We start from the raw sequence: 26,515 nt of genomic DNA, 5'->3' as shown, positions 1-26,515 counted from the left end.
GTACTGCCCCTTGTGGCTGTTCAACTTGTAGCCAAGCATCTCACTGATCACTGCTGCCGTATTGTAGATCAGCTTGTTAGTGTCGGTAATCGTGGTTGTAGGTATATATATATATATACCTACACAGGACAAGACTCAGCAGTCCATCTGCATCTTAAGGTCAAAGGTCACTCTTTCGAGGATGCCAATGTTCACATTTTGGACAGAGAGGACAGATGGTTTGAAAGAGGAGTGAAAGAAGCATCTATGTCCACTGTGAGCGACCATCTTTGAACAGAGGCGGGGCTTACGACACCAACTCTCTGCCATCTATAATCCAGTTTTGAGATCCTTCCCAGACGCCTTAACGCCCACTCACATCCTGGGCCATCTGACCTCAGGAATTCGCATGATAAGGTGGGGCCAGGTTTCACAATGAACACACCCGAAACTCTGGCTGATTGGGACCCACGCCCAGTTTCCCACCTTGGCTCAGGCGATTAGAGGAGCATCAGGGGGTCCTTTTGTCCCTCTGTGGGGGGTCACTCCCACTAGGTTTATATCTGGGACTCTCCACCATTTGACCTTAGAACTGAAGAAGCTTCTCGGATGAGAGGTGAAACGTCTTCAAGCAACTTAAAGAAGTCCAGACGCTTTTCTTTGCAAGCTCCTTTGACTATATATATATATATATATATATATATATATATATATATATATATATATATATATATATATATATATATATATATATATATATGAATCTTGTCTCATGTTTTCACAGATTCTCATTCTGTTTCTGGGCACCATCACCGCTCAGATCACAGGTCAGGTGATGTGTTTAAGTTTGTACCTAAACAAGGTTTTACAGTATTAATAAATGCCACACTATATGCATCTATTTTGAAGACATTTAATTCAGTTAACTTTATATAGCGCCAAATCACAAGAACAATCAAACAGGTATATATCCTATAATAGTAAAGCAAAATATAAAAGGTAACAACAGTGATTTTAGTGATGGACAGAAAAACACAACTTTATCGGTCACCTCCACAGATCCCGAACATTACAGTGTGGATCAGCCCAAGTTTAGAAAATAGATCTTTGGAATTGAACAGACTGTTTTTCCTTAAAGCGCAAAATATAAACAAATGAAGATTTTTGGATGTGTGTGTGTGGATTTTTTTTTCAATAAAGAAAATGTTTGTTTTTTTCCCTTAAAATATCTTACGGCTTTTTGTCTTTGTTACGGCAGGATATCCGGTTGTACCGGAAAACCGGCTTGTCACCATTCAAGAGAGATGGCTGCTTTCTTTATTACAATATATTAGCAACAAAGCTACAGCAAGTGATGTTTTCAAAGGGTAGAACTGTGCTTTTGAGACCAGTAGTGGCACAGTTTAGTGGTGTAAAGTAATATAAACGTAAATGTTGCGTCGCAATTTCTGCGAGTTTTGCTGTGAGCCACCTGTATGCCGGCTAGCGAGTAGCTGCAAAGCCGAGACGTCGCTCAGCTTGTCTTCCAGCCCTGCTGCGGTCTGTTAATGGTACACCGGATCTCGAAACAGATCCGAACCGCGTGTTTTGTTTTAGCCGAAGTTAGTAAATCAGGTAACCCCGGGCCTAAATGCCAGAACAAGGCCCCAGGATGAATGGGTTTTCTATCGGCGAGCTGTGCTGGCTGTTCTGCTGTCCACCCTGTCCGAGTCGCATCGCGGCCAAACTAGCTTTCCTTCCACCGGAGCCCACGTATTCCATGCACACCGACGCTAACGGGGTGACTAGCTTACATTTAACCGAACGGGCAGACTGGCAATACTCCCAGCGAGAGCTCGATGCAGTGGAAGTGTTCACCACTAGAAGCAGCCGGGGTAACCGGGTAGCATGCATGTTTGTGCGTTGCGCTCCGAACAGTCGCTACACGCTGCTGTTTTCCCACGGTAACGCTGTGGACCTGGGGCAGATGTGCAGTTTTTACATCGGCCTGGGCTCCAGGATAAACTGCAACGTGTTCTCCTACGACTATTCAGGCTACGGAGTCAGCACCGGCAAGCCTTCAGAGAAGAACCTGTATGCGGACATCGAGGCGGCCTGGCAGATGCTGAGGAACAAGTGAGTATAACACATGGGTGTTGTGGATCAGACAATGCCTACAAGTGTGTGCTGAGATAACGCCCACTACACAAATGCTTTGGGCTCAAATTGTGGTCATAAATATTTTGTACTTGTAAATCAGACTGCATAGCTGTGAACTGAGTTTTGTAACCTTGTAAACCAAAATGTCTGAAATTCTTATGTGCATGTTATCCACAGATCCACAGATGAGAATTTTTTGTGTGTGTTAAGAAAAAGATTTGTTTGTAAAAATATTTACACAAGTTACTTTTTTTTGCTGTGTGTAACTTTCAACTTGCAGTATAAATTTTGACCCGATTTTTCTTCCTTTCAGCTGACTGGTCAGTGTCATGTCAATCACAAATTTAGCTATCCAATCAGAGAACAAATGGGTTTGGCGGTGGGAGGGACTCTTTACTGAGGTTCAGGTCCTGGAAGGGCAAAGGTGCCAGCGTTTTCCTTCATCACCACAAAGGAAAACATTCTGTGCGTGTCTGAGTTCGGTGAACTTTTTGTCACAGGTGTACGTGCAGGGACCTCCACAGTCTTTTCAACGGCTCTGTGGACCTCGGGGAGGAAAGCACTTTTGTGGAAATGACACACTCTTCGCTAGTCGGGATAGTTACAAAGCTTTCTTAGTTATGATCGAGTGATTCATGTTTTTACTTAAAAACGTGAACATAATACAACACACACTGTCATAGAGGATATAAAATCAGAGATACGTTTTGAAACGACGAGGGGCAGGTGCATCTAGTACACGTAGAGCAGCCACAAGAAAACAACATAAAAGCTAGCGCAGCAGCCAGCACAACACACATTGTGGATTCTTTGCTCTTAGTTAGCTGTGAGCGCAGCGAATGCCACGTCTGATGTGAAAGGGCCTTTATCCTGTGCAGTGTGACTGACAGCAATGGTCCCGGGTCAGCCCTGACTTTATGTGAAAGTAATAATGGTAATTCTGACTGTCAGAGATTTACAGTTAACAAACGGTCAGGTGAATAAACAACACTGAGACACTTGATACTGATAACGTGCGGCACGGGTGAAACTCAGACAGAGAGTCACACCGTACTGCAGTATTTGTTTATTTTTATAGGTTACATCGTCAATATGCAAATATAATCACATTTCCTGTTACGCAGGTCCTGATGCTGTCTGTGTGTAAGCTGTGTGTGTGTGTGTGTCACAAAGTGTATGTGCTACAAGTCAATTTCTAAGAATAACATAATGCAAGTCAACTTCTGCGGATGTGTATTTCTGTACAGATCTCTTGCGGTAAATGTCACAGGGTCAGCTTCCTGTTTCAACAGAAAACTGTGTCTGGTGAAATATGTGAACATAAGTATAACATAACATTTGAAGCATAATCAAATAAAACATTAAAAACTCCCTGACACTGACCATTGGTTTACCACAACTTTATCCTTTCAACAGCTACTGAAAGTTAAGGGACCTAGCTTATATGAGCCTTGTGGGATGTTTATATAGAGATCCTCCAGCTTCAAACTGTATTACCCTTCCAGGACCTGAAGCTCAGTAAAGCCCCCTCTGACAGCCCAACCCATCTGTTCTCCAGTTAAATTTGTGAAAAGAAGAAAATTCAGGTCAAAATTCATACTTGCAATTTGAAGCTCACACACAGCCAGGGAACTTGAGCGCAGCTTTACACGTAGTTTTTTGCTTTGCATCTGTAACCGGACCTGAACAAAAACAAATTTGTAACTTGTCTAAATATTTTTCACACACACACAAATTGTCATCTATAGATGCACAAACATAAAATTTTCAGATATTTTGGTTTACATGGGTACAAAACTAACAACTACACAGTCTGATTTACAAGTACAAAATATTTATGACAACAATTTGAGCTCATAAAATGCGGCTAAAGTGAAACAGAGAAGTTGCTGGAAGATTACATGGCACAAAATTAATCTTTGCCAGTGGCTGTTAAAAACTGCATTTCCTATGCTGTGTAGGTGCTAATAAAGCTTCCTGCCCCCAGTACATGCTCAGGGCTAAAGAAAGGTTTGGCAGGTGGAACCATTGGAAATGTGACTCACCTGTTTTCTGCTCATCTGCCTCTGGTTTCCTGCTTATCATGGTTTCTATAAATACAGTACAGTATGTTACCTGCACAGGTTTTCTTTCATGGATAATTTTAATTAGGGCTGATTATTGTCACTGATTTCTAGAATCGATTCGATTTCGATTCACAAGGTCCCGAATCGATTTGATCCACGATTCGATTCGATTTAAATCGGGTAAATTTTGCCTGATCACGTATCAGTACATTTCCATATTTTTATTTCTACAAAAAGAAAACTGACACTTGTGAGACTTTATCAAAGGTGTGAGCATCACAGCAGAGGCCTTTGTGTCGAAGTCACTGAAGATAAAACACAGAAAAACGTGAAGGTGACTTTCCTGGCCTGGAATTTTATAGCAGATGACCTCAAAAATATTCTGCAGTAGATCAAAAACGAAAGAAAACCATTAATCAACATATGAACATTACCTGATGCTGCTGACGTGAAGCAGAGCAAAGTTAGAGGTTTTATTTGAGACACAGCCTTTTGCAATTTTGCATAATTTTAAAAAGTTACAATTTGTTCAGTATTGAACAGCAGAAATGAGGCTTTCTTTTTGGAAGTAAGTAGAAGGGAAACAAACAGCGTCCGACAGCGCTGTAAACAGCAGTAGACTTGTGCGTAACAAGCAAGCGAATAATGCAGAAAACAGATTTTTAGACGGGAAACTGTTCTTGAAGAGAGAGAGCGAGAGCTGTGCATGAAGTGTGGTGGAAGCAAAACAGCAAAAGTCAGAGTGAGTTCATGACGATGTTTATGTGAAGCGAAGTTTGGATCTTCTTTTGCATCTGGTTCAGTCAATATTGTTTGGAGAGAGATAAAACCTGCAGCTTCAGAATCTAAGGCAAAAAGGACGTAAACACAAAGCGCCGACCCGCCGAAACATCAGAATCAGCGAGCTGTCGGCTTTCAGCCCCGAGCGTGTCCGTGCCGTCGGTGAGAAAACAAACATCTCACTGATTCTGATCCGTCGGCGGGTCGGCGCTTTTTGTTTACGTCTTTGAGCAGAATCCGTGTTCCTGCTCTCATTTACTGTTTTAGCTGTTTGGTGGTTGTTGAAATTTTGAGATTCTGGCGTTTCGGGAAAAATAAATTTATATTTAAAAATAGATTCAGGATTTTAAAGAATCGATATCAAGTTATCCAAGCCAGAATCGATTTTAATCGATAAATCGATAATCAAAACCCGCCCCTAATTTTAATGCCCAACATGATACATACAGAAGGGAAATCGCAAAGAGCCTCTGTGCCCTACTTTAGAAGCAGATGCATTTAAAAATCACTGACATTCAAAAGGATCCAAGCTGAATTTTATTGAAATCTTGTTCAGTGTGATGTGGACTTTGTTTACTGTGCCTTCATACATAACGTTTTGAATTATTCAGGATTCATGGACATGCGCGTTATCACAGAAATGTGGCCACCATGCTCATTTATTTGATGCTTCAAAAACAGTTTGTGTGTTTGGTAAAATTTCTTGAGTTCAATTTGAAATAAGCTGACACTTTGAAGCAACTTTGTTCATTCTTGCTCATTTTGTGTGTTAATAAATGTCAGGGGCGGTCATTTTTATGTAGAGCTCTTCATGCACCACCATCCCGACTTATTCGGTCCAGCTTTGCTTATCCAGCTCACTGCTGGTTAAGCAACTTGACGATCCACCACTCTCTGGAGGGTCAACATCCTTCTTATTTTAAGCGATGCTGGTCGCTATGCTGTGTTGGAAGACGTTCGCCCAGTGATGCTGCTGCTTTCTCTTGGTCTGCAGACTCATGCAGACCGAGCTGGTAGCTCAAACGTTTTCCTCATAACTGACCAGAGACTTTGCCTCCAAGATGACTTTATGTTTTAGAGCAGTGGTTCCCAAACTTATTTTGCTGGGCCCCCCCTTTGTTTTACAAGAAAAATGTTCGCCCCCCCTTCTCGCGCATGCACGCGCACAAACACATCCTCCAACCACACGCGCCCATATTTTGCTCCATTGCTGTTTATTTCACACCTCAAATATTTAGTAAACAATTAAGCAAATAAAAGTAAACAGCAATAAATTACAGGTAATAAAATAAACTACTAACTCGTTTACGCTGCGTCCGCACCTACACGGGTGTCAAAGGTATGCGCCTTAATTCACGTCACGCTGTGGCCACGTTACTGTTTACATGAGATGAACTGCAGAATGATAGAGACAAAATACTGTTAATCTGACTGTCTGCAGGTTTTACACGCAGTTACTGTCCCTCTGTTTACAAAGGCAGCGGCGTCACGGTGTCATTATTTTACATGTAGTTGTTTTTTCCTGTGTAATAATGTTCAACATTGTTATCAATACATTTTTCAAAAAATGCCTCTCTGTGCAAAATGGGTTCAAAAACATAAACAGCTGTTGGATCCTGTTTGTCTGTGATTTAAACAGCCCAGCGCTGCTCCTGATGCAGGGAAAACCAACCCTGCAGGGAGACCTACCTCAGCACCTGTGCAGGTGAAGCCAAAGGGCAGATTTGCTTCACCAGATTTTCTAGTCTTTGGCTTAGAATGAAGTTGGTTTGGAAACATATTCAGCGCCGCTTCATCTCCTGCTTTGCGTTTCTGTGGGCGCCCCGTGCTAGCAGTGTCCAAGCGTTCTGTTTTTTCCCCCCTTTTCATTCCCCCCCCCCCCCCCCCCCAGGGGGCGGGCCCCCCACTTCGGGAAGGTCTTCTCACGTGGAATGTATTTGGTCCTAAATCATGGATTAATGTCCAACAGGTCAGTGTGGATGGTCTGCATGTTTATTGTTGAGATCATCTACAACATCCTACTACTGCATACTAAAATATAGTGTTAATGAAGAAGGCTGTCAAGGCTTCATGGCCTGAGCTGCAGCACACAGTTTCACACACTATGTGTAACACTTTATGGTGCTGCTGTAAATGGTGGAAGCAAGTAGTAGCACTTGAACCTTTTGTTTGGACTCGTTTTCATACTTTGAGTCTAAACCATCTCCAATGAACAGATTGTTTTTCTTTCTTTTTTTAAACTCTCCAGCTCCTCGTCGATAGCTTATATAGCTTATGCCTCATATGTCCGTCTTCATGCTGTCTCTGCCTGCAGGACTAGACTCATAATTGAGTTCTTTACTTTTTAACAGTAACTGATAAAAGATATTAGATAACTTAATGGTGGTAGGATGGTGTTGCTGATTAATGTTGGTCAAAGTTAAAGGCAGGGGCTTACCTATCAAGACAATTTTTACCTAATTTTCCCATTGATGCATTAAATTATTATTGCCATTGTGCTTTGACTCAAAAAGTAATGAGATCTACAAAGCCATAGTTTCATCTCAGACCTCTTGCAACAGAAATGTGTCCAGGTGTGCACGTGCAGGTTCATGGCTGGACTTCTTTCCATTTGGGTGTGTGTGTGTGTGTGTGTGTGTGTGTGTGTGTGTGTGCTGCATTTATAATACTTGTGTGTACATATGAGACTTTCTCGCCTTGTGAACGCCGTGTACCATGCTGGTTATGTTTGCAGGTACGTGTGAAATTATGCAGTGTAAAACAGACAGAAAGGTATTTGTCATTTTATGTAGTTAATTTAATGAGTTACTGCGTTGACATAAACAATTAATGTATAATCTGCAATTCAAAGCATGTGCTTCAGCACTTGAGCTTGGAGCTGGGTCGTGTTTTTCACATTCTTGAGGTATGTCGAGCTCATGTACAGCAAGAGGAAATATACATTTTACATTAACCTAAAGTAGTTATAACTTTCCAGTGTTATTATGAGAATTCAGTGGATTAAGTATTTAATTATGGGAAAACTGCCAATCATGATTTTCCAACACTTGAAATCAAACAGTGATTTGTCGTATTTCTGATGATGAAACAAGCGAATCATAAACCACTTACATTAATTAATTATCACAAAAATTAGGCAGCTAATCCATTTATCAACATCCAATTCCAGACTAATGTTTTTGCGTTTGTGTCTCTTCATATTTAATGCTTACACTTGTTTCATATACTTAATCAGCACATAAGTGAAAATTGCTGCATGTCAAGAAACAGCAGACTTCATCAAACATCAGTGCTTTCATGACCTGCAGTGCAACATGGACATCAAAGAAAACAGTTACTGCGTTTATTGTAAACTACTAAATAACATTAGGATTAAAACTACTACAAACTAAAAGAAACATTTTTATTAATCAGTGAAATGATTTGCTCTTCTCTTATTTTCGCTCAGCCTGAAGCTGGTTTTATAGTCGAGCGGAGAGAGTGTGTCCGCTGTCTGCTGCAGGGACTACCCGTCTGCCTCAGATGGAGACAGTATACAAGAGTAAGAGTGTATGTGTTGCAGCCACTCCTGCTCGTGCTGTTGGTGGCAACAGAGCATGACATTACAACATACAAAGAGCTGAAGTGAAATTGAGTGTGAAAAGTGTCATTGGACACTTCACAGTTCTCCGGTTCATGGTAAACTGCGCTATCCCTCCTGACTCTATTCCACCTGTCAACCAATCAGCATTCAGCAGCTGCATATGCCGTGCGCGTCCCATTTGCAGTCAGGATCTCATCTCACATGGGTGGAAACCCTTCTCCTCTCTGTCCGACCGAAAAGTGTATGCAGATGGACACGTTTGCAGGGCTATAAATCCTACGTAAGAGTCCTTACTGGTGTGTAGTGTAACAAAGAACAACATAGAATTGGAATGAGCAGATTGGCCCAGTAGATTGGCCTGCTGTCATAATACAGTGGGGCAAAAAAGTATTTAGTCAGCCACCGATTGTGCAAGTCCCCCCACCTAAAATGATGACAGAGGTCAGTAATTTGCACCAGAGGTACACTTCAACTGTGAGAGACAGAATGTGAAAAAAAAAATCCATGAATCCACATGGTAGGATTTGTAAAGAATTTATTGGTAAATCAGGGTGGAAAATAAGTATTTGGTCACCTCAAACAAGGAAAATCTCTGCTACCTGAAGACTCATGTGAGAGAAAATCCGCTCACACAGATATTAGAGCCAAATACTGTCAATAAGGCCTCTGCAATGTTCTGAAGACAGTTAACCTTGTCAGGTAGTGACGTCCAGCAGGTGACAATGCAGCTCCATGAACACGCACAGCTGTGGATTCCAGCTGCTTCGATGTTGCATTAACTGGCATTAACTCAGCCAGTTAATGCGAGACAAATGCAGCTGCTCATTAAAGATTTCTGGTTTGTTCAGAAAAGAAAACATTGGTCCAAACACCTGAAAGTCCCAAAGACGCCTTGTGTCTCGAGTCTACGGATGTATCTGTGTATCTCTGTGGTGCTGATGCTGTGCTGACAGCTGCTGAAGCTTTTGAAGTGTCAGAATGTGGAAAGCTAACAACGTTCCTCTCACCGGTAGGCGAAGTTATTTTTAGCCAATTACAAGTTGAATCTGGTAGTTGGGGTTGTTAGCTAAGATACCGTCATTAAGAAGAGGCACAACTAATGTGTCTATGCGAGCTGATTTGCGATGTGCACTGGTGGTGCGCCATTTATTTTTTTTAATGCACCTTCTCAGATTAATTCACTGTGTGTCGTGCCCAGAGCTGGACTGGGACAGAAAATCGAGCATTTAGACTAGAGACCGGCCCCCCAGGTATTAAAGCCATAAAGCCTTTGAATGGAAACAGATGCTGCTGTGACAGTGATGCACAGTCTTGTTGGTATATGTATGATTTCTATACATTTTACATCAGATAAAAACTTTGGTTGTAAGATTCAGATTCAGCGAGACATTTTAAATGAGAATAAGAAAGTATGTCTTTGTGCCCCCTTTCCCTGTTAATGCCCTACCTGGCCCCCTGGCAACACTTTGCTAGACCCGCCCCTGCACAGTTACCAGCTGTCAGCTGCTTAGAAAAGGATCCTGGTGTTATTTGTGTCTCAGAAACAGTTCATAACTTCAACTCATTCATGTCACCTGAAAGGTAAACCTGTTTCTCCATCACCTGTTCAGCTCTGATGATTCAGTAAGGACATCTCCTGGTTTCATCTTCATGTTTCCCTCTCACCACATATCCAAACCAACATCATGACCAGCAGCTTTACAGCTGTGGCTCCAGCAAACATCAGCTGATACTAGAAATTAATATTAAATATATTCTAACAACAGCTGATCAAGCTTAAACGTGCTGCTGTTGTTTAGCGCGACATCCGCTGGTTTCCTCTTTCTGGCGCAAAGTGGGCGATAAATAAACAAGAGAGACGATCAGCTGATCATTGATCAGTTTCATGATTGAAGTAGAAACATGAGAGAGGGAGGGGGGAGAATGAGAGAAGAAGAGGCAGCTGTGCAGCGTAAACACAGAATAACTCCAGCTTTGTGTCTTTTTCCATTCTAGCTGAAGTTCGGGACAAACTGTGTTCTTTTTCAGCTCAACACCAAACGCGTAATAATTTCTCTGAATACGGGACGGTTGGCAACTCTAATAACTAACCTTATGAATAAAATAAATTTTACTATTAGTAAATTCATAGCAACAGCTGTATAGAAACTCCGTCCTGCTAGCTAGTAGCAGTACGAGTTATTGTAACTGACTGTAAAAAGTCAGCACAACAAAAATAAACTCCACCTAAACTTGGTTTATATCTGACCCAGATGGACTGCAGGTCATAACTTCTTACCTGAAGTTCAGTTCACCTGACACTCGGACCAGCGGCCGCCTCGGGTCTCTCCTCCTCCTGCCTCCGATCTCCCTCATCCACCTGCTGGCCTCCACCACTTGTTAATTTTACTGAATCTGAGGAAGCTCCGCGATGCCACCACCAAACATCTAGTTATTTTTACACACCGGCCAGCATCTGGCCAGTCCAACGCCTTTCATTGTTTATACCGTTACAAAAAAACAAATAAAAAAAATCATTGGGCCACCGAGCAAATGCCCGGTATGCCCGATGGCCAGTCCAGCTATGGCCGTGCCATCAGTTAAGCCCACGTGCCCAGAGTTGCCGACCCCTGATTTAGAGTAAGGATCAGAAAATATTTTATTCAAATATCAGATCAGCTTAACAATGGAAAGTTAAATGTCTGTCTCCTTCATGTTGAATTACATCATAGGCTTGAGGGGGATCATTACGTAAATAAACAAATCAATAATGAACACGTCTGAGGTTAATATGCCATTTGACACATAGTATTAATGCCACTTAATGAAAACGGAGAGCATCTAATCACATCTAGCATTTAAATGAAACATTTTATCATTCCCCAACGCTTCCAGGAGTAGCCTGCATGAGCATAAAACTGCATTAATCATCAGACTGCCTTAGGGGAACCTAAGCACCTGAGGAGCAGCTGTATGTTTATTCAATATCTTTTTAATCAGATGTTGAGGAAAATCATTAGGTGCATGGGCCTTAACACTGGAATTTAATTAAAGTGGTCTTTTACTTGGCCTCTAGGGACTTGGGTTGTTTTGTGCAGCAGTAAGATTTTGAAGATAACCATTTGCTTTAAAAAAAGATCAGTTGCCTTGGCACGCTAATAATTGCTAAATGGTGTTATTGTTCTTTTTCTTTGATGTTACATGTCCGCTCACTGGACTTTAAAAATTCAGTTCCTTGTGTTGAATAAACAGCAGCATGTCCCTGCAACTCTCGCTTTTCACTTATGTTGACTTGAAATAATTAAAGAAATAACAGAGTAGCTCTTAAAACTCAACGTAAATTACACACGAACAACATTAAGCTACTCACGCAGAGAAGAACGGCTGCTGCTGCATCATCATCCTCATCATTTCTGCTACACTGGCAGGGCTAGGGGCCAGGACTCTGCTCTTCGGGTTTTTGGGGGATGTTGCTAACTCCGGGTCCGATAACAGGCACCACACCCGCAGTAGATGTGCTCGGTGTGAGGTCTCGCAGCAAGCTATCAAATACGGCGCATTTCTCGGCTTTTAAAAAAAACGCTATGCGTCGCCAGGTGTTTCATCGGATTCGAGGTGTTACCTCCTTTGACAGTATCACAGTATCAGCTTAAAGCACTTGTTGCTGCTGAGTTTGCATCTTTTGCTGTGAAGTACAGCCAGACTTTTCACCGCTTCGCCTTGGGCATTTTTAATCTGTAGCTCTGCTCTAAAAGAACGTACGTACCTGGGCCCACCTACTACGCTTGCAAAGGTAAAATGGGGGGGCGACCGTGGCTCAGGGGGTTGGGAAGCGTATCTGTAACCGGAAGGTCGCCGGGCTCTCTGTCCTGGTCGTTGTGTCCTTGGGCAAGACACTTCACCCACCACCTACTGGTGTTGGCCAGAGGAGCCGATGGCGCGATATGGCAGCCTGGCCTCTGTCAGTCTGCCCCAGGGCAGCTGTGGCTACACCTGTAGCTGCCTCCACCAGTGTGTGAATGTGAGAGTGAATGAATAGTGGCATTGTAAAGCGCTTTGGGTGCCTTGAAAAGCGCTATATAAATCCATTATTATTATTGTTATTATTATTATTATTAAAATGATTGGCTCCTAAAGTGTGTGACATCTCAGGGGGAAAAAAAGCACCGAAATAAAGCACTGAAATGTGCGCTGCTTTTCGGTCTGGTTACTACCGTTTATGTCAGAACCTACCGGTACCCATCCCTACCCATAACTGATAATTTATTTGAGATTATTAATTTGTGGTGTTACCGACTTGCATGTCTCACCCATTCAGAGCCTTTCTATGTGTAGACATTTTACATGTGCTTCCTGGTGCTCCAGTTTTTCGCCTCATCAGAAAACATGCTGGAGTGAAGTTGACCATGAGCAGAGATGGTGCTGAAAGTTAAAAAGGGGCAGAATAACAACAACCCACATTCATCAAGAATCTAATATGAAATCACACCATACTATATCACTGTCATCAGGCAGGGACAATGCAAAGCAAACGTAGCCTATGCTTTACCTGATGGGTACACTGTTGCTGTTGAGGTGTTGCTGCTGCTCCTGATGGTGCTGGAGGGCAGGGCTGTGTTGATCTGACACTGTAGACATTAAAAAGTCCATAGGAGAGCTGGTAGCTGATTAAACAAGTGTTATGAGATAATAATAAAATGCAAAGATCGGTGACAGCGCCTGTGACTTACTCTCTTCCTCCTTCCATCTCCTCATCTAAACTATCACTCTCCATTTGCTGTCCCTCTGAGAACAAGGCACAGTCTGCTGTTGCATTAGTCTGTTATTGAATTACCCACACATACAAAAACTCTTGCACCTAATCCATAATAGAGAAATAATAGAAAAATGTTATAGAACCAAAACATTATTTATTATTGTTTTTCTACTTGAACACCTCTGCAATGCAACAACTGGTACACGTGTTATTGTTACCTGTGCTCTTTAATCCAGCTGGTGATGGATGCACTGCATCACACAGCTCCTTTTGTCACAGTTTCCTCCTCATGTCTGGACCATGTTATATCATGATTAATAATTAAAAAAAAAAGTCTATACATATAAAACAAACACACACGCACACACATACAGTGACATTTTATACCTTCTCCAGAATACTGTATATCATAGGTGTCAAACCAAATTACTATCAGAGCTGGCCTACTGGTATCATACAGCTAATATATATATTGTTTAGTATTAAGCTTTGCTTGTTACATATTCAATTTTTCAGCAAAACGTGTTTGAGTCCATAAGAAAAGATTCATTCTTATATCTGGAGGAAGATTTTTTTTCCCAATAAATATTAACGTTAGCCCGCGACTTTGTTCCAGTTTTGAATTTTGGCCCTCTGTGTATTTGAGTTTGACACCCCTGCTGTATATACTATGGCCACAAGTTTGCATCATGGTGCTGATCCAGAATCCCTTATTATATATTCCCAGTGCTTGAAATATAAATCCAATATATTCTATTTCTTAATTATTTAGTCCTCCAGAAAGGCAGGCCCTGTAACTTACTTTAAAACTAAATATGTTTCTTAAAACAGTGGTCAGAGCTACAGACCCATGACAGCCTTACCCAGTTAGCGAGCAGCTAATGACCAGCACCACTTGTGCATTTAATCAAAGGAAAGGTAATGCTTTGTTGTGCTGTTGCACACACAGGACGCTCTTTTGTTTCGTCAGTTGTCACAAAACTGTTTCTAATTATACATAATAGGCTAATACTCCTGTGTGCTATAGAATACAGTGTATGCATTACACCCTACTGGTTTTTGTTTAGGGGTGGGTTTTTATAATCGATTCATCGATTAAAATCGATTCTGGCTTGGATAACGTAAAATCGATTCATTAAAATCCTAAATTGATTTTTTAATATAAATTTATTTTGTCCGAAATGCCAGAATCTCTGGTGACATCTCACAAAATTTCAAGAACCACCAAACAGTAAATGAGAGCAGGTACAGGGATTCTTCACATAGACTTAAACACACAGCGGATCAGAATCAGTGAGATGTCGCCTTTCTCACAGTCGGGGCTGAAAGCCGACAGCTCGCTGATTCTGATCTGTCGGCGGGTCCGCGCTTTGTGTTCACGCCCTTTATGCGCTGATTCTAAAGCTGTTAGTTTGATCTCTCTCCAAACAATATTGACCGAACCAGCAGCAAAAGAAGATCCAAACGCTTCACATAAACATCGTCATGAATTCTTTTACTGTTTTGCTTCCATTGCGATGCGCAGCTCTCTCTCTCTCCCTCCCCCTCTCCCCCCCCCCCCCCTCTCTCTCGAACATCTGCTGTGATGCTCACACCTTGGATAAAGTCTTGCGAGTGTCAGCTTCCTTTTTATAGATACAAAAATATGTAAATGTTCTGATCTGAATTATAATATTTCTGACTGTCAAAATTTCCCAGATTTAAATCGAATCGAATCGAATCGAATTAAATCGAATCGTGGATCGAATCGATTCGGGACCTTGTGAATCGGAATTGAATCGATTCTAGAAATCAGTGACGATACCCAGCCCTATTTTTGTTGCATCAGTCTGCATCTCTCCTTTTCCCTTACAGCCCTGCACCGCTCAGACTGCAAAGATGCGCGTGCTCTTTGCGAGCTCGTTCCCGGCTCGTAACCAGCCCGCTCTGCCGTCAAGGGGGAGCACTGGTTAATGGTAGTCACTGATAATGCGCCCCTCTGTTTCTCCAATTTCTTTGTTAATATCTTCAATATGATGCAGTTTCTTGTATTTTTCAGCTTAACTCTGTCAGTTTTTTCCATTTGTTCTCTTAAACTAACTGCAGAATTGAACTAGGTCTTTTTTAAATTCAGAATTCGTAATGCCACAGCTTCCACTGTGTCACTTTCTTTACAATTGCCATGTTGGTCCTTCACCGTCATGGAAGTGGAGGATGTAAAAGGCATTGTCCCTATAGTGATAAATGTTGCCTTAAAACATGTATTTTGTTGACAAAATGTGCAAGTTTCCTATGACGTACACACTCATGACTCAATCTTGGTCATTGTTGAACTGGACTCCACGGCAGCCGTCGAAGTTCCTGCACATAATTGCATCGATCACAGTGTTGAAGATACCACATCACCTTTGCTGAAGCTGGTTCTGCATTATATCTGCCAGATATTATGGCTCTTAAGCGTTCTTTTCCACATTGTTCACGGCATACCATAAATCACCATGTTGTTGAGAGATCTTATTCTTAAACCACTGTTTTTCACAGTGTTGACTGACTCCCGATATTTATCCCTGAAAAACAGGTCATTTCAGTAAATTGCTCTGTTTTCAAGATGTTCCACTGGGTGTCTTAAAACATATCTGTAATTTTTGGCCATTTTAAAAAAAACAAACACATTTATGCCTTTTGTCTGCTGAGGGCTCATGAAAGTCATTTGATGATGTCCATCTGCTTGGTCTTCTTCTTTTTGTTCTTCATCGTTTAGTAGCCATGATATACAGTTGCATTCATTCTCAACGATGAGTCTCTTTTCCTTACAATGTTCTGTCTGGTGCTCCAAAGTCCAGGGAGTTGTGAGTCAGATGGCACCCAGCGGGGACTTTGCCCATCCATGTGTCAGGTCATAATCAGCTGTCAGGATGACCGCGCAGTTCAGTAGCTGCTTATCAGAGGAAGTACTTGTCTAGGCCAAAAGATTAGTCACACCCAAGCTGTTATCTGAAGAGCTGTTGCAATGACATCTCTTCATAGGGGACGTCCAACACAGCACCTCTACCCCCAATCCTTTGTAAAGCTGGATTTGGAAACAGAATGGTTTAAAAAAAAAAAAAAAAAACGACAACAACAACAAAAAAAACCTTTGTGTGTTTGCTGTGGTATAGTTTGTTTCCCAGCACTGTCAGGGAATGGGAGGGTTTGTTTTAAGCTTCCTTTCCAGATTGTGAGTGAAGGCAAGAGGACATGCCATCCAGAAACTCCTCTGCTTGACAGACTAACTGTTTTCTGTCAGGACTGCAGTACTTTAGAAGAGAAGCTGGGAAACGCTATGCCAGTTTCCAGGTCACATGTCTAATGGTTGATCCACTGTCATACTGTTACTGAAAGAATTTCTCAGTAATTAAATGTAGGGCTGCAACAATTCATCAATTAATTCAAATAATTCGATAATAAAAAAAATGCTCCACACAAATTCTTTGCTTCGATGCTTCCTTTAATACATGCTTGAGTGTTTCACCCACGACAAAAAACAGACCTGCAATACAAACGTATTTAGGAGCAACGTTCAGTTTATTATGAATCTCATAATAGTGTCATTATTTTAATACACCAGTAGGGTGATAACATAAAGATCACATTCATTGTCATCTAGATTTATACTAGATGATAAAAGCAGTGCAGCTCCAACAACACAAGAAATGAGTTTATGCTTGAGAAAAAGAATTGTTGGTACTAACAAAGCAGGAGATGAATATACAAAGTTACAATAGTGTTATGAAATGGAGTGGGAATCAAGAAATTCAAACAGAACAGGCCTGGCAGAGGCAGGAAGCAAAAGATTCCAAAGACACTGGGAACAAACTAGCAAGAATTGTCTTCCAAAACAGAAGTGAAGGACTTGGCCAAGTTGGGAATTCTAGTCTCAAAGAGGACAACCACTAGAACACTGAACACAAATGGAAAGCGAGGTCGTAGACCAAGAAAAACACCACTTTTGCAGGCGAGACACCATCAAGACGGAGGACAACGTGGACAAACATTATGAATACTGGAACTGCATCCTTTTATTTGATGAAACTAGAGCTCTTTGGACATTGAGACGCTTTTTTGGAGAAAGAAGGGAGTGGCGTGCATCCCAAAGAAACATTCTTCAAGTATATCTGGAACCAGGAATCCAATCAAAGTGGAAGGAATCGTGAATCTCTTTCAAAATCTGTGGGGTGAACTGAAGGTCCAGCTTGAGAGACTCACTCTTTCACAAAAACACTTTTTTCTATGTTTAAGGGCTTTCTATCCAATATTCACTCTAATATCATTAAACAAGGATATTTGGCATGGACACCCAGGGAGCACCCAGGGATCGAAAGGCCAACCTTATGATTAGTAGATGACTATTGGCACCTGGGTCTATCAGGTCTAATAATTTTGACTGTGGTAAAGTCTTTGTTTTTCTGTATTGTAAAATAAACTATTCAATTTAGAAAGCTGCTGAATGTTAAATGTACAAACATAGTCTAAACTCCAATGACAATAATATAAGAATCTAAATATTTTGCTGATTAGGATGAAAATATATATATTATATATTATATTGTGTTATATACTGTTCAAAAAAAGGGAACACAAAAAGAAGACATCGCCTGACTCAAAGTGATTCTCCGCCAAACAGTCCTCGTTCATTAAGTGCTCTACAAACTAACATTACAGCTGACAGCTGGATTTTCCTGTCTCACTTTAGCCAGCAACAAGAGAACCAGAGTAAAATATGGACAGAAAAACCTTCATCTTATTTATTTAATTTATTTTTAGCAAAAACCCATATTTGCAGCCAGGGTCAGCACGAATGTGACCCCTTCAGACTGCCTTTTAGTTTTAAACTTCTAATTTAAGCACTTGCTGCTTAAATGGCGTCACAGATGGTTTAAATGAGCCTGTAGTAGTTTATGTAGTGTTTCATGTGTGAAGCCTTGTGTATGCTGAGTAACATCACAGTATAAATGAATGTGGCTTTTCTGTGTGTCTTTGTAAAGGTATGGTGTAACTCCTGAGAATATCATCTTGTATGGTCAGAGCATCGGCACGGTGCCCACCATCGATCTGGCTGCTCGCTATGAATGTGCTGCCGTCATCCTGCACTCACCACTAATGTCGGGCTTGCGGGTGGCCTTCCCTGACACACGCAAGACTTACTGCTTCGATGCCTTCCCCAGGTATGTGTTAAAGACGCAATCAACACGCATGCATGTCACAACGTGGGCAACCAGCAGTGTTACAGTTTTATTGTAACACTGATGCGTTAAACCTCTCTGATGTAAAGGTAAAAATGTAACTTTCTGTCAGGCAACTGCTTCACGGCTAGTAGGAGGGAAAAGAGTAAAATTAATAGAGAGAAGAAGAAAAAAACTCTGAGCTCAAGTCCTTTCTGTTTCTGGAACCGAAAAGTCTCTTTGTCATATTTGTGTGAGCACTTTTTGATGTATGTGTGTATTAAAAAAACAAACCAAACGTTGAAACTTAAACATGATTTAAATGAACTTTTAGGCTCCACCTGAGTTTTTATTGCACCCATAATATAAGGAAATGGCTGATGCATTTATTTATTACCAGAAGTAAATTTCTATAAAACAGTTGCTCATATATTTGAAGGATCAAACGTCAGCATGAAGACAAAACATACAACACAACAATAAAAGGAAGCACAGATATTTGCTCTGGAGTCTTGCAGCACCAGATGTGGCTGCGAGGTCACATGTGGCTGCCTCTGAAGCAGAGGTTGGAACGTAAACAAAATTCAAGCTGGCATCTAAAAACTGGGTGTTGGTCTATGAGAAATGACATTTGTAAAAAGCAGCAGCAACAAGTGAAATATGTTTTTGGGGTTTATTTTGCCTGTCCTCTCTGGACTGTAGCAATCAGGATTGTCTGTCACAGCCCAACAGATCGTTACAGCTTTTATCATACTGGCCCACTTGATTGTCATAGTTTGTTCGATCTTTATTATTTATTTATTTATTTTTACTTTTAAGTAGTGCTGTCAATAGATTAAAAAAGACTAACTCACAATTTTCTGTAGTTAATTGCGATTAATCGCCTGGCTGCAATTACACTTTTTCAACTTTATATTTAAGCTTGTAACTGACATTTATGCAACATAATGAAGCAGAATAAACACAAAAAATGTTAAATGCTTAAATTCAAAGAGAATTTGAATAGTTTCAGTCTTTTAACACAGCTTCTCTCCTGTGAAATACAACTTTAAAAAAAACCCTATATACTAATAGGTAAGTTTACACTCATATATAATATATATTAGTGCTGTCAAACAATGAAAATATTTAATCAGATTCATCACAGGGTTACTGTGGATTCATCTTGATTAATCACAATTAAATATCATTCATTTTTATTCTATATTTATCGTATTTCATTTTGCATGAGCAAACAGAAAAAAGGGAAAATATAGGCACTTAACATGTTTATTGAACATCTTAAACCTTCATGTAAACAAAAAACTGTGAACATTTATCCTCTCTCTGTGTCACTCTTGGAGAGGCACTTCAAGTCCTTGAGACGAGGAACCAAAGCTTGTAAAGCGCCTGTTCCCAACGACATTAACAGGTCTGCAGTTTGTTGCAATCCACTTGGTATCAATCAATATGTCCGAGGTCGACTTACCGAGCCCCCGATGCTCCGTGAGCAAGCTGGGTGACACGTTAGCCAAAGTGCTAGCAGCATCCCTGACTAACATAAGCTTCGCTTCAATGTGATATTTTAAGCTGGAAGTGCTTCTGTAAAAATAAAATTCCTTCTGCCGAGACAAACTGCCCGAAATGCGTTGACAGAAACATTTCAGGGATTTTGAGTCATTCTGCACTCCAGATGTGTTGGCGTTATATTTTTTGTATCGTGTTAATCGTAATGACGGCGTAATCTGCGTTAATTTTGACAGCACTACTTTTAAGTTATTAGATTCTAAACTGACAGGACTAGGGATAGAAAGGTGAAAGACGAGGAAAAGAGAAGTTGGGAAGAGGCTCAACAACAGGAGAGGAACAGAAAGACAGAGGAGAAGAGAGACGGAGAGAAAAGACACTAAAAATGCGTTTGATCACCTGCTGGGAAAAAAACTAAAACAAGCACAAGGAAAACATCACAGTAGGGAAACCACAGCTACAACCAACATAAACACAAATAGCAGTAAATAATAAATATTGAATGTTACTGAGCAGCATGCAAGACCGACAACCCACGATATGTTTAGAAGCAGCAGCCAACCAAGACGTGTTTGTGAACACCAGTCTGTACTCAGGTGTGTGAAGAATCAAAACAGTGCACGCTGCAAAGCATTTCAAACGCATGTTACCACAAAGGCAACTGACATTATTTGAAGCAGTGCCATCCTTGCACAGCTGACTGTTTACCTGCACAGTGCAAGACTGTACACTCCCGCCTTATGTCAAAAGAGACAGTAATATCAGAAGAACAACAGGCTGCTTTACTGTAAAAACCATGCCAGCAACCACAGTCAAAAATGTCTGAATTACGTGGCTGATTAAAGTAATTGGCCCTCAATACTCTTTAGCCAGGAACTATAAGACAGCGCAAAGATTATAGACCAGGGATGTCAGGTTTAGGGCCCTGAATCATCCAGGCAAAGATGCTAATCTGGCCAAAGGTTAAGGAGGTCATAAATTTGGGACTTTTAACTGTTTTTTCACAAGTTTTACAGCTTTTCCTGCAGGTAAAGACCTCTCTCATGGCAATTCATACTACACTGTAGTAATTAAGTAATGAATAAACAGTTAAATGAGCAAGTACACAATAAAAATAAAAAATATAGCGTATAGCACTTTACAACTCCACAACTTTGATGGGTTTTTTTGCACTAATAATGTATTTTCACTTAAACAAGCAGCTGTTTTTTATCTGCATTAAAGTTATATAAAAATGTAACAGTGCAAATTCCTCGCTGACAGTTTAACCAAAAGGCATTTCCAGTGGAAACTGGCCGACATATCCTCAGCATAACCATGTATAATGTCCACAAAACTTAAAAAGAGGTTACACACACACAATACGGTAATATCATGTTGAAGCACAGTACGTATCACTCCGCGAGGCTCCGCCTACGATAGCCGTAATGCTCCGACAATCCATCGAGCGGTGCGGCTTCGTAGCTTAGCAAAGTCGCCGTGCACATAAAACCGTTTCGAGGTCAGTAAACACAACCAGAGTTCATACATAAGGCACACGGGATTATAAGGGGCTCTGTCGAGTTTCAGAAAATTCAAAGGATGATTTTAAGTGTGCCGTATTTTCCAAACAACACTGTAATAACAACGGCCGCTAGCATGCTCTACCAAAAATAGTGCTTTGTTAAGATAAGATAAGATAAGATAAGATAAGATAACCTTTATTAGTCCCACACGTGGGAAATTTGTTTTGTCACAGCAGGAAGTGGACAGTGCAAAAGTTATGACGCAAAAATTAGAATACAATAAGAATAAATACAGTACACAGCTGTACAGAATAGAATAAAATAATATACTATATACAGTAGAATAAAATAGACTAAAAATATACAATAAGATAAAAATAGAATACGAATGCTATATACAACTGAGTAAAAATACAACGATGCCAGAAAAGATTATTGCACTTAGTGTTATTGCACATGTGTGGATGTGTGTGTTTGTTCAGTTAAAGTCTTTGTTGTGGAGTCTGACAGCAGTGGGGAGGAAAGACCTGCGAAATCTCTCCGTCCCACACCGTGGGTGCCGCAGTCTCCCACTGAAGGAGCTGCTCAGTGCTGTCACAGTCTGCTGCATGGGGTGGGAGACGTTGTCCAACAGGGATGACAGCTTAGCCGCCATTCTCCTGTCACTCACCACCTCCACTGGGTCCAGAGGGCATCCTAGAACAGAGCTGGCCCTTCGGATCACCCTGTTCAGTCTCTTCCTGTCCCCAGCAGAGATGCTGCCGCCCCAGCAGACCACACCATAAAAGATAGCAGAAGCCACCACAGAGTCATAAAAGGTCTTCAGGAGTGGGCCCTCCACCCCAAACGACCTGAGTCTCCGCAGCAGGTACAGCCTGCTCTGCCCTTTCCTATAGAGGGCGTCTGAGTTATGAGTCCAGTCCAGTCTGTTGTTCAGATGAACACCAAGGTACCTGTAGCTGTCCACAGCCTCAATGTCCATACCCTGGATGTTCAGTGGTTGCAGTGGAGAATGCTTGTGCCTGCGGAAGTCTACCACCAGCTCCTTGGTTTTACTGGCGTTGATCTGGAGGTAGTTCAGCTGGCACCAGTCCACAAAGTCTTGGGTCAGACCTCTGTACTCCTTGTCGTCCCCATCAGTGATGAGGCCGACTATTGCAGAGTCATCAGAGAACTTCTGCAGGAAGCACTGGGTGGAATTGTGGGAGAAGTCTGCAGTGTAGATGGTGAAGAGGAACGGAGCCAGAACCGTTCCCTGTGGGGCCCCCGTACTGCAGACGACCCTGTCCGACACACAGCCCTGAGTCCTCACATACTGTGGTCGGTCGGTGAGGTAGTCCAGGATCCAGGTAGTGAGGTGATGGTCCACTCCAGAGTTCTCCAGCTTGTCCTTCAGGACCGTGGGAAGAATAGTGTTGAAGGCACTGGAGAAATCAAAGAACATGATTCTCACAGTGCTTCCAGCGGTCTCCAGGTGAGCGAGGGAACGATGTAGGAGGTGAATGACGGCATCATCCGCTCCAATGCCAGGCTGGTAGGCAAACTGAAGTGGGTCCAGTGATGAGCTTGTTAGGCGCCGAAGCTGAGCCAGGACCAACCGCTCCAGGGTCTTCATCAGGTGGGATGTCAGAGCCACCGGCCTGTAGCTGTTGAGGTCCTTGGGGCGTGAAGTCTTTGGCACTGGTACAACACAGGAGGTTTTCCAGAGCTGTGGGACTCTTCCCAACCTCAGGCTCAGGTTGAAGAGGTGCTCCATCACCCCACACAGTTGGTCCGCGCAGGACCTGACGACCCTCGAGCTGATGCCATCTGTTGTTGTTGTTGTGTATCTGACTGACGGACGAAAGCTAAACCAGTTCCACACCAGTGAAGCTGCAGCATTTTTACAAACCAGTTCTGGTTCATCCGTTTCATTCAACGATCCGCTTTCGCCCTTCTCGTTCTCCGTCGCTGCCGCCGCCATTCTTTTTCCGCCATGTGAAAACAAAGCCACTGCGCATGCGCGTTTTACCCATATTCTATCGCCATATTTCATTTTCTTATCGTTGCCCAACATTATACCGGTATTACCGTGAACGGTATGATATGGCCCAGCACTAAGCAACGATTTAAATTTGATACATTTATTTCTTCCAATTTAAGGCCATGAATCGTGTTGACAATGTAGAAAAATGACAGACTGTTGCAGCTGCACTTCTTTTTGTATTTTTGGACATTATAATATCTCCTGGATTAAAAGTGCAGTTAAACTTCCGTACACTGACAGGAAGAGGAGTTTCCCTGATCTGGCCCACTTAGGATTAAAGTTGGCTGTAGGTGGCCCACCATGTAAAATGAGTTCGAACCACAACTTTGTCATACTTTACAATAACATTAGATGTGTGGTACGAGCATAACTGCCCATTGATTAAAACATGTACTATAGAAATAAGTGCCTGTGTTTTTTGAGCATTGACAGGGGATTTCTTTAAATCACCCTGTAATTCTTCAGCTAAGACACCTGAGTTAGAAAACACAGAGAACTGCAGTCGTTTTTACACGCGTGGGCAGCAGCAAACACACCCTGCGAACTGCTGCCTGCGTACTTTTATTTTTATACGTGTATGTGTGTAAAAATAACAACGTCACTCAGAATCAACAGGTTCTTCCCCTTTTCTAAAACTATATGTTCTTGGAAAGAGCTGCGGTGTCTCTTCTCTACATCTAACTGTTCTCTAAAAACAGGAAGTGGTTTAGTAGCTGAATAAGTTCATCACAAAGTTATTAGGTGAAAAGTTATTAGTGCTGTCAGCGTTAATCTGAAATGACGTTAACGAGCTACCGCGGATCTCCCAGTGCGTGGGGCTGGACGGCGTCAACACGTGAACGAGCTAACTGCGCTAACACACTAGTTCCCACCCATGTAATTGAGCATTGCGTGGCACATCCAATATACTGTTTTACTTTAGTCCATGACGCGCTTACCTTCAGGGTCATACGTCACATGAAAACCAAAATAGTTCCAAACGCCAGATCTGAATGAGGGTGGGGGAGGTTCAATTTGCCATGTTGCAACGAGCTTAGCTCCTGTCTCGCTAGCTTGCCCTGCGCTCAGTGAATCTGCGTTCGACTACTCTGCCTAGGCTGCACTGTCGAGCGCAGATCCACTGAGCGCTCAACACAGACAGCATCGTCAGAAGGAAATTAAAAATGTTGTATTGTTCGATAAACATGCGTACCGAACCGAAAGCACTGTATCGAACGGTTCAATATCGATACGAGTATTGTTGCACCCCTACGACACAGCTATGGTTAGCATAATATAAACACATTAGCACAGTGAAGCTGGAGGATGAACACTAACTTTTTTCCACTCGATAAAAGTTAACGTGAGGGTTCCTGATGGTTAGAGACAAATGCAATCGCATGGCAGGATGCTGTAAAAGGACCAAACTTCAGCCAGGAGAACAACTGAGATAATCCATCCACAATACGAGGTTAGTCATTCATATACTGCTGCTGGGGCTGGGCTGTAGTTACATCCTAAGGTTTTAAAAACTGATTTTTAAAATGAACAGTTGTAATAAAAACCGAGATGGGCTGACAGTGATCACTGACTGTTTTTAGGGGCTTGTTTAGATCAAACAGAACAAGATAAAAAACATTAAAACATGTTAAAAACACAGAGTAGTTTTTAACCCGGAAGCAGGGTTCATACGTCATCACTTAAAGACCGGATATCCCACCTGCTGTGAATGTTTTAATACAGTACAGTTGTTATTATAATCACTCATCCTGTTTATGTTAGGATAAATAACATTCAGGCCTATACTACTGTACTTTAATGTCAGTCAGGTGGTACTCAATGTGAAAAGTCTGAGAACTGCTGCCCTATGGCATTACCATCGGCACAAAAGTAAGAACTGCTGCTTTACAGTCTTCCTTCTCAGAGCCAACAATGTTTTTAGGCACACATCAGTCGTCATTTGTTATCATTGTTAAAATGTCTCAAAATGTTAATATAAAAGCCCTAAAAAACCATTTTGAAACGGTTTGCAGCCGAGTGTGAAGCAGTGGGAATGAGAATCAGCACCTCCGAATCTGAGGCCATGGTCCTCAGCCAGAAAAAGGTGGAGTGCCCACTGTGGCTCAGGGACCAGTTCCTGTCCCGAGTGGAGGAGTTTAAGTATCTCAGGGTCTTGTTCGCAAGTGACGGGAGAAGGGAGCGGGAGATCGACAGACGGATCGGTGCTGTACTGGCCTGTTGTGGTGAAGAGAGCTGAGTGTAAAAGCCAGGTTCTCAATTTACCAGTTGATCTACGTCCCTCACCTATGGTCACGAGCTGTGGGCAGTGACTGAAAGAACGAGATCGCGGATCCTGGGCGCCTCCTGGGTGAGGTGTTCCGGGCATGTGGGCTGGGAGGAGGCCCTGGGGCAGACCCAGGACACGCTGGAGAGATTATATCTCTCTGCTGGCCTGGGAACGCCTTGGTGTTCCCCCATACAAGCTGGAGGAAATGGCTAGGGAGAGGGAGGTTCTCTGCCCCACGACCCAGCCCTGGATAAGCGGAAGAAGATGGATGGATGTTAATCTAAAATTTAAAGAGTGAAATTTAGCAATAGTATTTTTTTTTCTTTGAGCGAGATAGGGAGAGATAAATGCATCACTGCAAAACACAGCAAAGAAGTGAGTTATTTTGAGATCAAATTCTCTTCTCTTCTATGTTTTTGTGTTTTAACTGAGAAAATGTTTCACCACAGTTGTTCACTTCTGACCAAAATGTGAAACAGCTAGGGATAGGCGTTATTATTGGTTCCTTTCAAAAATATCGAACAGCCTCACAAGATTCACAATTTAGAAACACAGGGGATGTTTATCTGACCAAATTATAAAAAGCCAGACAATATGTAAATGTTACAGTCTGGTGTGTCTGTAGGTTTATCGTGTGCAGTGCTGAGCAACATTAAGTTTAACTTTCAAGGAAGTGTTACATAACTGGATATGTTTGAGTCTGTTCTACGTGTGTAATCTCAGGCATTTCTCAGATCCTTAAAGAGTAGA

The 26,515-nt window shown here is 41.8% G+C and overlaps 1 protein-coding gene across 1 annotated transcript in view; it reads left to right on the top strand.

Annotated features, from left to right (window-relative positions):
• Positions 1 to 1,236: 1,236 nt before the first annotated feature.
• The window catches only part of abhd17c (abhydrolase domain containing 17C, depalmitoylase), a 32,956-nt gene continuing 7,677 nt past the window's right edge, over positions 1,237 to 26,515 (top strand). The window contains exons 1-2 of the mRNA XM_085409467.1: positions 1,237 to 2,094; positions 18,286 to 18,465. Coding sequence (XP_085265593.1) covers positions 1,610 to 2,094; positions 18,286 to 18,465 — 665 coding nt within the window. The 5' untranslated portion in view covers positions 1,237 to 1,609. The remainder of the gene's footprint in view (positions 2,095 to 18,285; positions 18,466 to 26,515) is intronic.

This window comes from Rhamphochromis longiceps, linkage group LG1, assembly GCF_057381845.1.
Source record: "Rhamphochromis longiceps isolate RC_006_pf linkage group LG1, R_longiceps_female_GT1.1, whole genome shotgun sequence".
NCBI lineage: Eukaryota > Metazoa > Chordata > Actinopteri > Cichliformes > Cichlidae > Rhamphochromis > Rhamphochromis longiceps.
The sequence above is the reverse complement of the archived record's forward strand: the minus strand, read 5'-3'. Positions and strand labels throughout refer to the sequence as shown.